The 13,383-nt window shown below is 43.9% G+C and overlaps 1 protein-coding gene across 1 annotated transcript in view; it reads left to right on the plus strand.

Annotated features, from left to right (window-relative positions):
• LOC138579692 (bactericidal permeability-increasing protein-like) overlaps nt 1-13,383 on the plus strand; it is a 462,445-nt gene that overhangs the window by 321,834 nt on the left and 127,228 nt on the right. The window contains exon 10 of the mRNA XM_069649930.1: nt 3,651-3,704. Coding sequence (XP_069506031.1) covers nt 3,651-3,704 — 54 coding nt within the window. The remainder of the gene's footprint in view (nt 1-3,650; nt 3,705-13,383) is intronic.

Raw genomic sequence — 13,383 nt, forward strand, 5'->3', positions numbered from 1 at the left:
TAGATTCCTCATAAAAAGGTGTCCCTGTTAGAGCCCTTGTGAACCCTGCAGACAGTTCCCCCATCATTTCTATAGTGGACCAACAGACAGACCTACACACTTTCAAAAAGATACATTATATTTTAAAACTTGGGTTTTAGACATATATAACAATTGCTATACTTTAATAAAATATGAAGAGTTCTGTTGATGTTTTAGTGTAGGAAACTGGATTGTGATTCTATGTACCACTGAACATGCCCCTTTCACACTGATATCAGAACATTATCTAATTTGCGTGAATTTACTTGTACCATTCACATGACAGTCTCTCTCTCCATACATTAATCAACCTTCAAACATTATAATGTAAGATATTCTTCCCTAAAGCTAAATGTGATAAGTAAATAAACCAGAGGATAACTGTACTACTCCTTTTCTTTTAGTTTCCAAAATAGTTCAAATAAAAGTGAGGTTAACATGTTTCATCTTCAATATTTTTTTATGACCAAGTCTTCCTCTATATTTTCTGGGTTGAATTCATCCTACAGAGAAGAGGGGAATCTACAGAGCAATCTCTGTTGACACGTAAAATAGGTTCTTCCTATGTTTGTAAAGCACGGTCACACATATTGAATCTCCAGTGTATGAACAACATAAGCTTGGCATAGAGATGTTTTTTTAGAAAACATCATGCTGTTGCATTGTCAGTTTGTGTGAACCGGTACAGTGAAGTATCTAAAAACTCAGCATTCTGGTGAGGGAAAGAAATGTCCTTTTAAGTATCTCTTTTTGCAGTTCTCCATGTCATGTTGGCTACATTGAAAACCTGTGGTGCTGGTGTCCTGGTTGTTCTCAGTCGCTAAAGCAAGGGTTTGAATGTTGCCTGAGTGACAGATCACCAACTCAGGTGATGGAACTCTATACCAGTATCATAGTGGTTCAGCTAACTCTTGCAATGGGTGTGGCTAAGTGCCAGAGGAGAGAACTGGCAAAACACAGGTGCTCTTGTGGAGATGCTTTGGGAAGGAACCATTGTACATGTTTTCCTTCTCTGTTCTCTTGTCTCAAAGATGAATACTTCTTGGCTTCTCCCACTTTTGGGAGATAAGGGTGTACAAACAGCAAGTGACAATTGTTATGGCCACAGCAGAACCCTTTTTTGATCCTTGTTTGTTTGTTTGTTTTATTTATTTATATAGCGCTTCAGACCCAGAGGTAAATGGGCGCTTCGGGACATGGTTACATAGTACATTATATACAGTTTACAATTATACATTTATACAGTTTGCAAGTAAAGAACGCAATTAAAGTATAGGCAGTATTGTCAGACATAGGAGAGAGAAGATGGTAAATGTTAGTTTTTATCCAGTAACCATCTAATAACCTGTTTCCTAAAAGACTGAAAGGACTCGATAGATTTGATGTTAAGTGGTAAGGTGTTCCAAAGTTGGGAGGGAAGGACCGTGAAGCTGGATCCTCCAGCTCTTTTTAAGGTGAATCTGGGCACTGTTAGGCATAAGGTATTAGAGGATCTAGTAATTCTGGTAGCAGATTTTAAGGTGAATTAGTTGGTGAGATAAGGTGGGGCTAGATGGCTTAAGGCTTTGTATGTGAGACAGATGGTTTTTAGGTCGATTTTTCGTTGTATAGAGAGCCATTTGCACAATTTTCTGGTGGTAGAGATGTGCTCTCGCCTGGGGATGTTTAATGCTGCTCGTAGCGCGTTATTTTGGAGTACCTGTAGTTTGTTAGTTATGGATTGGTTTGCACCTAGGTATAGACTGTTACAGTAATCTAGTTTGGACTGTATAAGATCCCTGGCCAGCGTAAGGCAGCTATTAGAGGACAAGAAAGGTCTACAGGCCCTGATCAGTTTACCAGTGTAGGCAGTGGCTGAGGCAGTCATGTTAATTTGTTTGGACAGGTTAGTGTTGGCATCAAGATAAAAGCCAAGGGTTTTCACACTTTTAACAATGGGAATAGTATTACCATCGATGATGATGCTATTGTAATTGGGGCTGAGTTTCAACAGGTTATTGGGTGAACCGACAAGGAGAAGCTCAGTTTTCTCATTATTCATGCAGAGGCCGTGTATGGCCATCCATGCCTGAATGATGGAGAAGATTTCTTTAATCTGGATGACGTCAACATTGAAGTTACCTGAGAGGGTAAGGAGTATTTGGGTGTCATCTACATAATTAGTGTAGGTGACACCCAGATGGTCCAGTTTGTCAAAGAGTGGCTTTGTAAATATATTGTACAAAGTGGGCGAAACGCAGGAGCCTTGTGGGACACCGTAGGCGATAGGGGTGGGGTCTGCTGCCGCTACTGGTGAGAAAACCCTCATGGGTCTATTAGCCAAGAAGGATTGTATCCACATGACCACAGAGGAGGAGAAGTGAGCTGCAGACGATAGGTGGTTGCAGAGGATTTTGTGATCGAACAAGTCGAAGGCCGCTGAGAGGTCTAAAAGGAGTAGGATGGCGGCGTTACCTTTATCTTTGATTTCATCAATCTGACTTTTAAGGTCAACAAGGGCAGCTTCTGTTCCGTGTTGAGGTCTAAAGCCAGATTGGCGTATTCCTAACAGTTGGTTTGTCTCTAGGTAGTCCTGAATTTGCAGGTAGGCATCTCTGTCAAGGATTTTTAGCAAAAATGGGACTGTGGTGATGGGTCTGTAATTAGTGGGTATGGCCAGGTCTAATGATTGTTTTTTTAGAAGTGGAAGAACCCATGATTGTTTCAGGTTGCTGGGGACTGAATTAGTGGAGAAAGGCAGGTTTATTAGTTTAGTGATGAAGGGGGGTAGATCTCTGGCTGCGTCTTTTATAATCTGGGCAGAGCAGCTGCCCCCTTTGCAGTTAGATGGTTTTAGAGAGGCTATTATTTTTTTTACTTCCGGTATAGTTACCTTTTTGAATGTGAAGCCTATGTTAGTGTCAATGGGCGGTGGTGTACTTGGGCTGGTAGTCTTGCTACTGGAAAGTTGTTCTCATTTATCCTCTATTTTGGTTTGGAGCCCTGTGATTTTGTTGGCAAGGGCGTTCTGGATACTAGTGCACCAGGGTTTGTCTTCCTTGCAAGTATCTGTGGGTGGATTAGGATTTTCTAATTCCTTTAGTATATTGAATAGTTCTTTGGTGTAGGATTCTGCCTGATTTATCCTAACGTTGTAGGCTTCTTTCTTGGTGCGAATTATCTCCTTGTAGTCTCATAGCAACTACTAGAATTATGTGGAAACAGTGGCTACATTACTGTAGACAACTCGAGAGGTTAAACAGGAAATTAACGATTGCACGCTGTACTTTTCACATTGTATCCTGTATGGTGTTGTTTTAATCAAGAGTACTGTTTACAAATAATTTGAGTGTTCATTTCTAACAATCCACAATAAAATGAGAACATTGGGGGAATGGCTGAGTGAATCATACACATTGATTGATAGCAGTGAACGGTAAGAAGGATGTCCTAAGAGATCCGGCCAGTGGGGAAGTTAGATAGCGACAATATCAGATCAGCATACCAATACTACAGATATGTAGGTGTTTTATTTTTGAAGATGGCACGTTTTGTTATCACACATATTATTGAAAGGTTATTGTAAGCTCTTGCTACGATTGACAGTTCACTAACCAATATCTACCTCACTTTATTATTTGCTGCTTCAGTCTCCGAAAACACCATGGCTGAAAACGTCAGACTACGTCAAGCAAATCCCAGAAGTAAGTCATTTCATGTGTAATCATTGTGATGGTGCATTCTGCCTGTCTGTATTACTGCCGCTCACCTCTTTTTGAAGAGCATGTTTAATTGTTGTCTTCCGTGGCCTGTGAGATACATATTTACACTGTAGCAATACAATTCAGAATAAAAATATTGTCAGAAAGCGCATAGCATGATAACTAATGTGAATAGATTACGACAGAAAGAACATACAAATGAAATAGACTCGCAGGTTGAGCCGCAATACATATTTCTGAAGAAAGGAAGCCACAGGTGTAAGACTGAGACTGAGGTGAAGTTTGACATGTGAATTCGGATGAGCCAACGGGGAAACATTCTTTAACAATGGACTGACTAGATTGCAGCCATCAAATGGAAGAATTACATGCACAGCTTCAGTAACAGTTGCATGGAATAGAGCAACACAATCAGATTGGTATCTAACACTAGACATGTATGAACGTTCCTCAAAGATACCCCTTGTATCTTTAAAAGGGAGTTTAAGCAGTGCTACAAAAGACCTGAGAGCTTCTCAGTCACTCAAACTCGTGGTTTGATCTCAAGTCAGAGTTCACATCACCTAATTATTTGATACACCAGTCAGGAGCTGCCAATCAGAAGCTCTGAATAGCCAACAGGAAGTTCAAGGCTCTATGAGAAACCTGATTTGCTGCCATGATGTTGTAGATTACAGAGGGAGTTTGAGAGAGTAAGCTCACTTGCAGGGGGCCAAAGAGAAGGCCAGAGACATGATTAAGAAGATTTAAGGGTTTTTGATGACTTATTGTTGCAAAGATCTGGGAAGAATGCGTGTTTATCTCTTGCTTTGTGTGAATGTGTTTGCATTGTTGCATTGTTGCATATTTTCATAGGACTACTTCAATTTGTATCCTTTTCAATTGCTCCCTTTCCACTGTTCATTTTCCCATATTGCTACATCCTAGTTTCAGAGTTTCTCTTCATGTCCGTCTTTGTTGATGGTTTTATCTGTTATTACTAGCTGTGATACCTCTTCCTTTCTGGCTTAGTCAGGTCAGTTTCTAGCAAATAGGCCAGTGCCAGCACCTTGATGAGTGTTTGTTTACAGGCTTACATTTTGGGTTGACTCCACAAATGACTGTAGTAGGGAATAGTCATCACTTATTTTTTTATTTATTATTACATTCATAAGGCGTGCAGCAACCAGTGGGCATCGAGGCGCAGTTACAACCTGTTACTTGCTGAAAAGATGGTTACATGGTAATGGAAGTAGATAGACAACAAAGCTATACATTACAGTGGGGTCAGGTCTAGGCAAACAACTATGTTTTTGGGGTGCTCTGGAATACCCAGTAATAGGTTTTCTGCTCTTAGGGAGGGTGGAAGTGAGTACTCTTAGGTTTCACTGAGTTGGTGTGAGAAATATGTCATCCAATGCTCATCTGCAACTTTTTCAGTAGCCAGTTAGTGGATTGCTCTTCATATATATGTGTGCCAGCAAGCGAAATATTGAAATACAGTAGGTTAGCAACATTGGGTCTCATTGGGAGATTGGGAGATTGGCGGTGCAGTAAAAAAGTGGTGTCGGCCACGGTGGCCATGCTGCAGGAGACCCACCTGCTACGAGCAGACTTTGGGTGTCTTCGCTATGTATCCACTCCAATTCTTCGCCTCGGGAGAGTCTAAAAAAGTAGGCACTGCAATCCTCTTCAGGAGAGACCTACACCCTCAAATCCTGGACACTAAAACATGCCCAGTAGGCCGGTTCATAGCAGTCAAATTCCTCCTCCTTGGTGACTTATATACCTTTGTATCCGTATATGCGCCTAACTCTGGCCAATCAAACTTTTACGACTCCTTGAGCACGTCTCTTTCACGCTTCATAGAAGGCCAGGTGATAATAGGAGGGGACTTTAACGGAGTACCAGACCCGATAAGAGATAAGTCGCACCCTCCGACCCCGAACAAGTTCACCCAGGCTCTGAGCCTCCTACACCTATTCAGATCCCTGGAAGTAGTGGACTCATGGCGGGTACTACAGCCCACTGAAATAGACTATTCTTTTCACTCCTACGTCCACTGAACCTTTTCACGGATCGACCTCCTCCTGGCGTTCCCACAAACTCTCGCCTTCGTCAAAGAAGTGTCTATTGGTTCAAGAATTCTATCTGACCACGCTCCAGTGATCATGGAGATCCGGGCCCAGAACCCCACCCCTAACGCTCCCCGTAAATGGTCATTATATGACCCGATCCTCAATGACATGTCGGTGAGAGACAGAATCGCGAAGGCGATCAAGAATTTTCTTGAAGAAAACCCAGCTTCTGATACCTCCCCAGCGAATAACTGGGACGCCATGAAGGCAGTGATCAGAGGCGTCCTGATTGCACAGGGAGTAGCCTATCATCGGAACAGGTGGCAGACCAGTATAACCTTGGAGGAAGAACTGAAAGCGGCAGAGGAGATCCACAAAGAAAAAGGCTGGCCCCCAAAACGCAGCGAGCCCTACGCATGGCCAGAAAGAAGCTGGAGGCCCACAACGAGGAACAGACCGCACAATTAATGGCCAAGGCCAAACAATCCTACTACGCAAAGAATAATAAGGCAAACAAATTCTTGGTAGTCAAACTGGCCAAAATAAAACGAACTAACACCATCTCCGGCCTGCGCGACCCCCAGGGAGCTGTCCAATATTCAGAATCTAATAAACAGCAACAGAGGAGATCCACAAAGAAAAAGGCTGGTCCCCCAAAACGCAGCGAGCCCTACGCACGGCCAGAAAGAAGCTGGAGGCCCACTACGCGGAACAGACCGCACAATTAATGGCCAAGGCCAAACAATCCTACTACGCAAAGAATAATAAGGCAAACAAATTCTTGGTAGTCAAACTGGCCAAAATAAAACGAACTAACACCATCTCCGGCCTGCGCGACCCCCAGGGAGCTGTCCAATATTCAGAATCTAATAAACAGCAACTGGCGTTAGCCCACTTAACGCAGGTCATGACGCTACTCCACGAGACCGGCTCAAACAGAAGGAATACCTGCAGAGTGCAGCACTGCCCCAACTCTCCACCTCGGCAAGGGAATCTCTGGAGGCACTGATCACAGAAGAAGAGGTTGAGGAAGCCATCAAATCGCTCAAGACACGGGCGCCAGGCCCAGATGGATTCTCGACAAGGTACTACAAATTATTTAAGCACCAGCTAACCCCCCCTTAGTAACTCTCTTCAACTCCTTCAGAGATTCTGGCTCAGTAACCCCCTCGATGCAGGAATCAACCACTGTTCTTCTACCCAAGCCAGGGAAAGACCCGAGAGACCTAGCCTCCTACAGACCAATAGCACTATTGAACATAGATGCAAACCTATATTCCAAAGTCCTTGCGAATCGTCTGGGTCGCATCTTACCGGAGATAATCCAGCCAGACCAAGCAGGCTTCATCCTAAATCGGTCGGCAGGGGACAATATCCGGAGAACTCTAAACTTGGTGGACATCGCCACCCGAAAATCCCAAAAACTAGTATTGATGGCACTAGATGCCACCAAGGCATTTGACAAGGTGGACTGGCCATTCATGAAACGCACCCTGGGGGCCTTTGGTTTTGGAACAGCTTTTCAGACAATGATCCTGGCCAACTACAAAGGACCCAAAACATTTCTGAGGACCAACGGATCCATCTCGGCCCCGATTTCGCTGTCCTGTGGTACGAGGGGGGGCTGCCCATTATCACCTCTGCTTTTTGCACTTACCATGGAGCCCTTTGCCCAGAAAATACAACAAAACACCCAGATCACAGGCCTGCAGGTTGGCCCCTCCCAACAAAAAATCGCCTTATATGCTGACGATGTCCTGTTAAGGATCTCAGAACCCCGCTCCTCCCTTAAGCATGCCCTAGCAGAAATAAGCAGCTACAGTGAGGTATCCGGCTTTTCAGTTAACTTCGCTAAATCAACAGCCTTGAGCATTGGCCTCGCCCCGGAGGAGCGGGAGACTCTGACCAAGATGAGCCCGATCAAGTGGGAAAACAGAGCCATCTCCTACTTGGGGGTCTACATCCCGGTGGACCCAAAAGAAATGTACCAGACCAACTTTCCCTGGCTATTTAAAGAACTGGAGGGAGACGTTGGACGACCCAGGAGATCTCCTTAATGGGGTGAATAACAGCCTGCAAAATGAACCGTCTCCCGAGGTTTCTCTATGCCTGCTCCTCCCTCCCAGTGGCAATCCCCGCACCAGCACTTCGAGACCTGCAGAAGAAAATGGTGAAGTTCATATGGAGGGGTAAAAAACCTAGAATTCCTTACAAAACTCTACTGGGGGCCTCCAAAATGGGAGGGCTCAGAGTCCCGGATTTACAGGCCTACAGAGTGGCGGCCCAATTGGCACACGTTCACGCATGGCAAACACTCACAAATCGCCCTAGATGGGTAGAACTGGAACAGTCACGGCTGCCCCTACCCCTGCGATTACTGCCACACATCCCGGCCCCCCTCAGGACACATTGGGGTGACCTTCTGCGGGCAACCAAACACACCTTGAGTGTCTGGGACTGGGCACTAAAACGGAAGGGTATCCCAAGAGGCGGTAACCCGCAATCGCCGATTTTCCACAATCCAGCTTTCTCACCCGGATCAAACCTGCGCAATTTTCAATGCTGGATAAAGGGAGGCCTTGAGACCCTGGATCAGATGTACGAGGGGAACGCGCCATGCACGTTCGAACAATGCAAGGAGAAGTTCCAACTTCAGGAAAAGGACAGATTTACCTACATACAGCTGCGCCACTGGTGCTCACAGCCCCAAATCCTACAAGCAGCAACGCGCGCCCTGACTTCACTGGAACTATCGCTCAAGGACCCCCCATCTCGAGGTAGGATATCTACCTTTTACAGACGCTTGTTTGGTGATTTCCTGGTTGAGAGAACCCGCTGCATGGCCCAGTGGGAGGCCGACCTGGGGCACCCAATAGAAGACCAAACATGGGTAGACATTTGGACCAGAGCACACTCCTCGTCCTCCTGTGTCACCAATAGGGAATGTGCATATAAGATCATGCTGTGGTGGTACTACCCCCCTCTTAGGCTCTATCACATGAATCCCAGGGTGGACCCCTCCTGCTGGAGAGGATGTGGCCACCCAGGCTCCTTTTTCCACATGTGATGGGCGTGCCCGAAAATCCAGCGATTTTGGAGACAATGCCTGGGGACAATTACACAGATCACAAGGGCACCGATTCCACTGGAGCCAGGCCCCATTCTGCTGGGGGTCCCAGTCCGGCGATCTACCCACGCTTCGGGAATAGGGCGAAACTGTTGACCCAATGCCTTTTAGCCGGGAAATCGGTGCTGGCCCGCCACTGGAAGTCCCCGGACGGCCCCTGCTTAGCTCATTGGTGGACAAAACTATGGAACGTACTGATAGCGGAAAAGGTAACGGCGGCAAAGGCCGGGGTCCTTCACCGGTTCCAGAACATTTGGGGCCCGGTACTGGAATATGACCAGCGATTTCCCGCCCTGACTTATAAGCCTATCAATGCCCGATGGACCCTTGGAGCCCGGGAGGAAGCCGAAGGGGACACATAAACTGTGGGGCCGCAGAGAGGAGAGCACGGAGAGTGGAGGCCTGGCAGGGGAGTGGAGGGAAGGGGGGACGGGCCCGAGGGGAGGGTGTTAGGGGTTAACACGTCTTTGCTACTATTTATGATATATGCTTGTAAACTGGCCTTGATTTAAAATAAAATTTTCAACAAAAAAAAGAAAGTGGTGTCAATTTTATTATTGTCACTTTTTCTGGCGGTAACGGAATTACCACCATTTTTACCACACTGCCGAATTTTTGGTTTGACCTTGAAATAGAGGATTTATTGCCAGCAACTTGCGGGTGGTAAATGCCCACATTTAAGGCCAACAATTTGAAGAATTACTACAGTGGAATTATCACATGGGGTAATCCCACCAAATCTCCATGGAACTCGATGGACTACAATAATGTACATTTCCACCACCCTTCCACCACTCGTATTCCTGAGGCAATCTAACGATACTGAGTGGCAGCAATGGTAAACGAGCTTGGTGGTAATTCAGATTTACCATAGAATAACTGCCAAACTCATAATGAGGTGCATTGTACTTTGCTGTTTCTGTGGCAATTGGTTGTGCACCTGAAATGTGTGCACCACATTTCTTGCACTGTATGACTATCTGAAATATGAACAGGTCTTCTCAGCGACACCAGCCATGGCAGCTACAAGATGGCAATGGCTGTTGAAAGATTTCACAAATGGGTAAAGGTCTTTGATGATGTATCATATATAATCTGAACAAACCATAGAGAACCCAGTACACTGGACCTCTTGTCGGCTGCCATATAGCCACATTTCTAGGTTGAACCCAGGTGCAAAGCCAACTCCCTCTACCAGAGCTCAGCCCTTTTAGTGTTTCCATCAAAACATTCCATGCAGAAATGTGTTTGTTGATGACTAGCCAATGCTAATGCCCAGGGATTCCTGATGACTTGCAGGATAAGAGAAGGTGAAACAATGCTCAGTGACAGCCATGTTACCAGAGCTATTTCCACTGATCCATATCTGATAATGTGGATTGTTCTCACCTCACGTCTAACTGCAGAAAAGCAAAATTGTAGCACAACTGCGGCGCAGCATTTCTAGAAAGTAATGCCGATTAGGACCTCCCTAATCTGTTATTTCCAGCAACTACCTAAAAACGTGCCTTTCCACCAATGCGTAGGTGAGGTTCACACACAACGTTATAGCCAGGTTGGTCTATTGTGTGATTTGTGCTACTTTAAGGCACTCTAAAGATGCTCAGAATCATTGTACTGCCATGTTTGGCAATGTCTCTGGGGTTATACACATGCATTGTGCCTTCTCATATGGGCCTGCAGAGAGAAGTTATCCAAGTTGGTCCACGCCTTGCAGCAGTATACATTCTGCTTGAACAGAGTATAGGTGGCAACATACATTTACTTTCTGGTGATATTGGGCTGAATTGGGATCTAGTCTCTTTTGGGCATTTAGGTCACATTGGTGGCCTGCGCAAATGATGTGTTAGCAGTGGTATTGTGGTCCTAGTGTTACTGCCAGAGGCTGACCACTTGAACTAATGGTGTGAGAACTGCAAAGCTTTTTTTGAAATAGACTGTAAACTGATGAAAGCGTTTTTTGGCTAGTGCTGCTTGGCCAGTCCATTTCTCTTTTTGTCTATTACATCATCCACCCATCCATGCTCTTTTTTCTGTGGAATTGTCCTGCTCGGAAAAGTTTTGACTTCTAAAAAGATGTCCTGCAGCCTTGCCAAAAGGAACAGAGATTAATATCTAACTTGGTCATATCTCTTGAAAGACAGAGTATGTCTGCCATCCTTCGCCTGTACATGACATGTTGATTCACATATCTGTCTATGATTTGTTAGGATCAGACACTCTTAATCTTTTGTCTCTGATAAACTATGCTGAAGCATTATATGCTGAACCTAATCCTCCATCACCTGATTAGACTGGGATATCTGTAAATGTACTACTGCTATTGCAACACTAGTCTTTATCATGTCCTTATATTGTACCTTATCTGGCAGAAAGGTCTTCTTCACATTGGGTGGTATCGCTGCCCTATGTCATGCATGGTTTAGAAAACTCTATTGCATACAACAGCTCCGGAATCCTCTATGAAATTCCTGATCTCCCGACCCTACATCCTGACATATGGAGTTCTGACAATTTCCTTGACCTCTTCTCTGCAACAGTGGAGTCCCTCTCTCAATTATATTTCTGAAAAAAGTCATGAGTAACTCTCTGACTTTATGTTCTCTCTTAAAAATGCAAACCTCTGTAATTCTCTTTTTCCCATGCAAGAAATCAGGTATTACTCTGTGTTTTCTTGCTCCCTCAGAAAAATAACGTTTCACTTGTGTGTCACATTCTGTATTGTTCTTTTCGCACAAAAATAACATGTCACTTATTCTCCTCTGAATAACATTATTTGTCCCACTATGTGATTTTCAGTTCCCTCAAAAAGCAATCAAATGTCACTTTCTCACAAGAAATCACATGAACATTTATCTAATTATATGTTCTATTTTCAAAATATTACATGCCGCACTGTGATTTTATCTTCTCTCATGGAAAAGAATGGCTTCTCCTTCCTGATAAAATCATGCGTCACTCTGTATGATTTTCTACTCCCTCACAAAAAGCAAATGTCATCTCTGTCCTTTTATGGTTTCTGTCGGAAAATAAGACACGTGCCTCTTTCCCAGATTTTCATTTTCCTCACAAAACTCAAGTGTTTTTCTCTGTGATATTCTGTTTACCCCAGGAAACAATAAACCTTCTCTTGGTATTTCTGCACTCTAAGGAAAAATTCAAGAGCTAAGCTCTGTGATTATCCGTTCTCTCAGAAAATAAATGAAATCTTATTCTCTGTGCTTTTCTGTTTCCTCGAGAAAATTTCATATTCCTCTCTGTAATTCTAACAGGTAAAATCTTTATGATGAAACAGCCCGGCTATGATTTCCTACTCCCTTGTAAAAACACACATCATTAACTCTGAATTCATCTTAAATTCTGATAGCATTTTCTATAGACCTATTTCTGATCTTAAAGGAATAGTGCACTCAAAAATATTATTGCCTTAAAAGATGGGCAATAATCCAAAACATACATTAAACATATTTTTAATGAAAGTTCCTATGTAAACTTTTGACCAAATGAGGCTCAACGCGTTTACATGGGAGCATCCATTTTGCCATTTCAGGCAGCCTCCTCAGCTCTGCCCTGGCAGCACTAAACAAGCAGCAAAAGCTTGAGCAGAGCTTTTGCTTACTGCAGCCAGAGCAGAGCTCAACAGGAGCTGAGGAGGCTGCATTCACTTTCATTTTACGTTTTCGGTGCTCCCCAAGCCCAGGGAAGCAGAGAAAACGTAAAATGAAGGTAAAAAGGAAAGACATTGCAATTACTAATACAACATTGTTGTATTTGCGATTGCCGTGGTTGGAAAACCACAGAAATCATAAATACAAGAACGTTGTATTTCTGACTGTGGCGGATTTCGCATGGAGTCTCCTGGGCTCCCCCAACTCGCGGCATTTACAAATACAACAACGTTGTATTTCTCACTGTGGCAGCTTTCGCTTGGAGTCTCCTGGGCTCCCTCAGGGTTGGGGGAGCCCAGGAGACTCCAAGAGAAAGCTGCCGCAGTCAGAAATACTACGTTCTTGTATTTATGATTTCTGTGGTTTTCCAATCACGGCAATCACAAATACAACAATGTTGTATTAGTAATTGCAGTGTCTTTCCTTTTTGCCTTAATTTGCTCAACACTTTACATAGGGACTTTGTTTAAAAATATTTTTTATATATATTTTTGATTATGGGCCATTTTTTTAGCCAATAACATTTTTGAGCATACTAGTCCTTCAATATAACCGAATTAAAAAATAATTGGCTTTCTAACACGAGTTTAAACATTAACTACAACCTCATTCCTGTCCATTGTCAGGGAAAAACAAAGTCAAACGGCAAATGTGGATGTGCTTCAGGAGACAGAGACAGTTCACTACATTGTAATTTAATACAATCAATAACTGGCAGGATGTCCCTGCCTAAAACTAAAAGAACCCTCTGTGTATTCAAATCCATGTCTTTCGTAATGTTCTAGGATGCAGATGATGTGCCTCTGATT

The sequence above is a fragment of the Ambystoma mexicanum genome, chromosome 3p (genome assembly GCF_040938575.1).
Source record: "Ambystoma mexicanum isolate Mex_15411 chromosome 3p, UKY_AmexF1_1, whole genome shotgun sequence".
Taxonomy (NCBI): Eukaryota; Metazoa; Chordata; class Amphibia; order Caudata; family Ambystomatidae; genus Ambystoma; species Ambystoma mexicanum.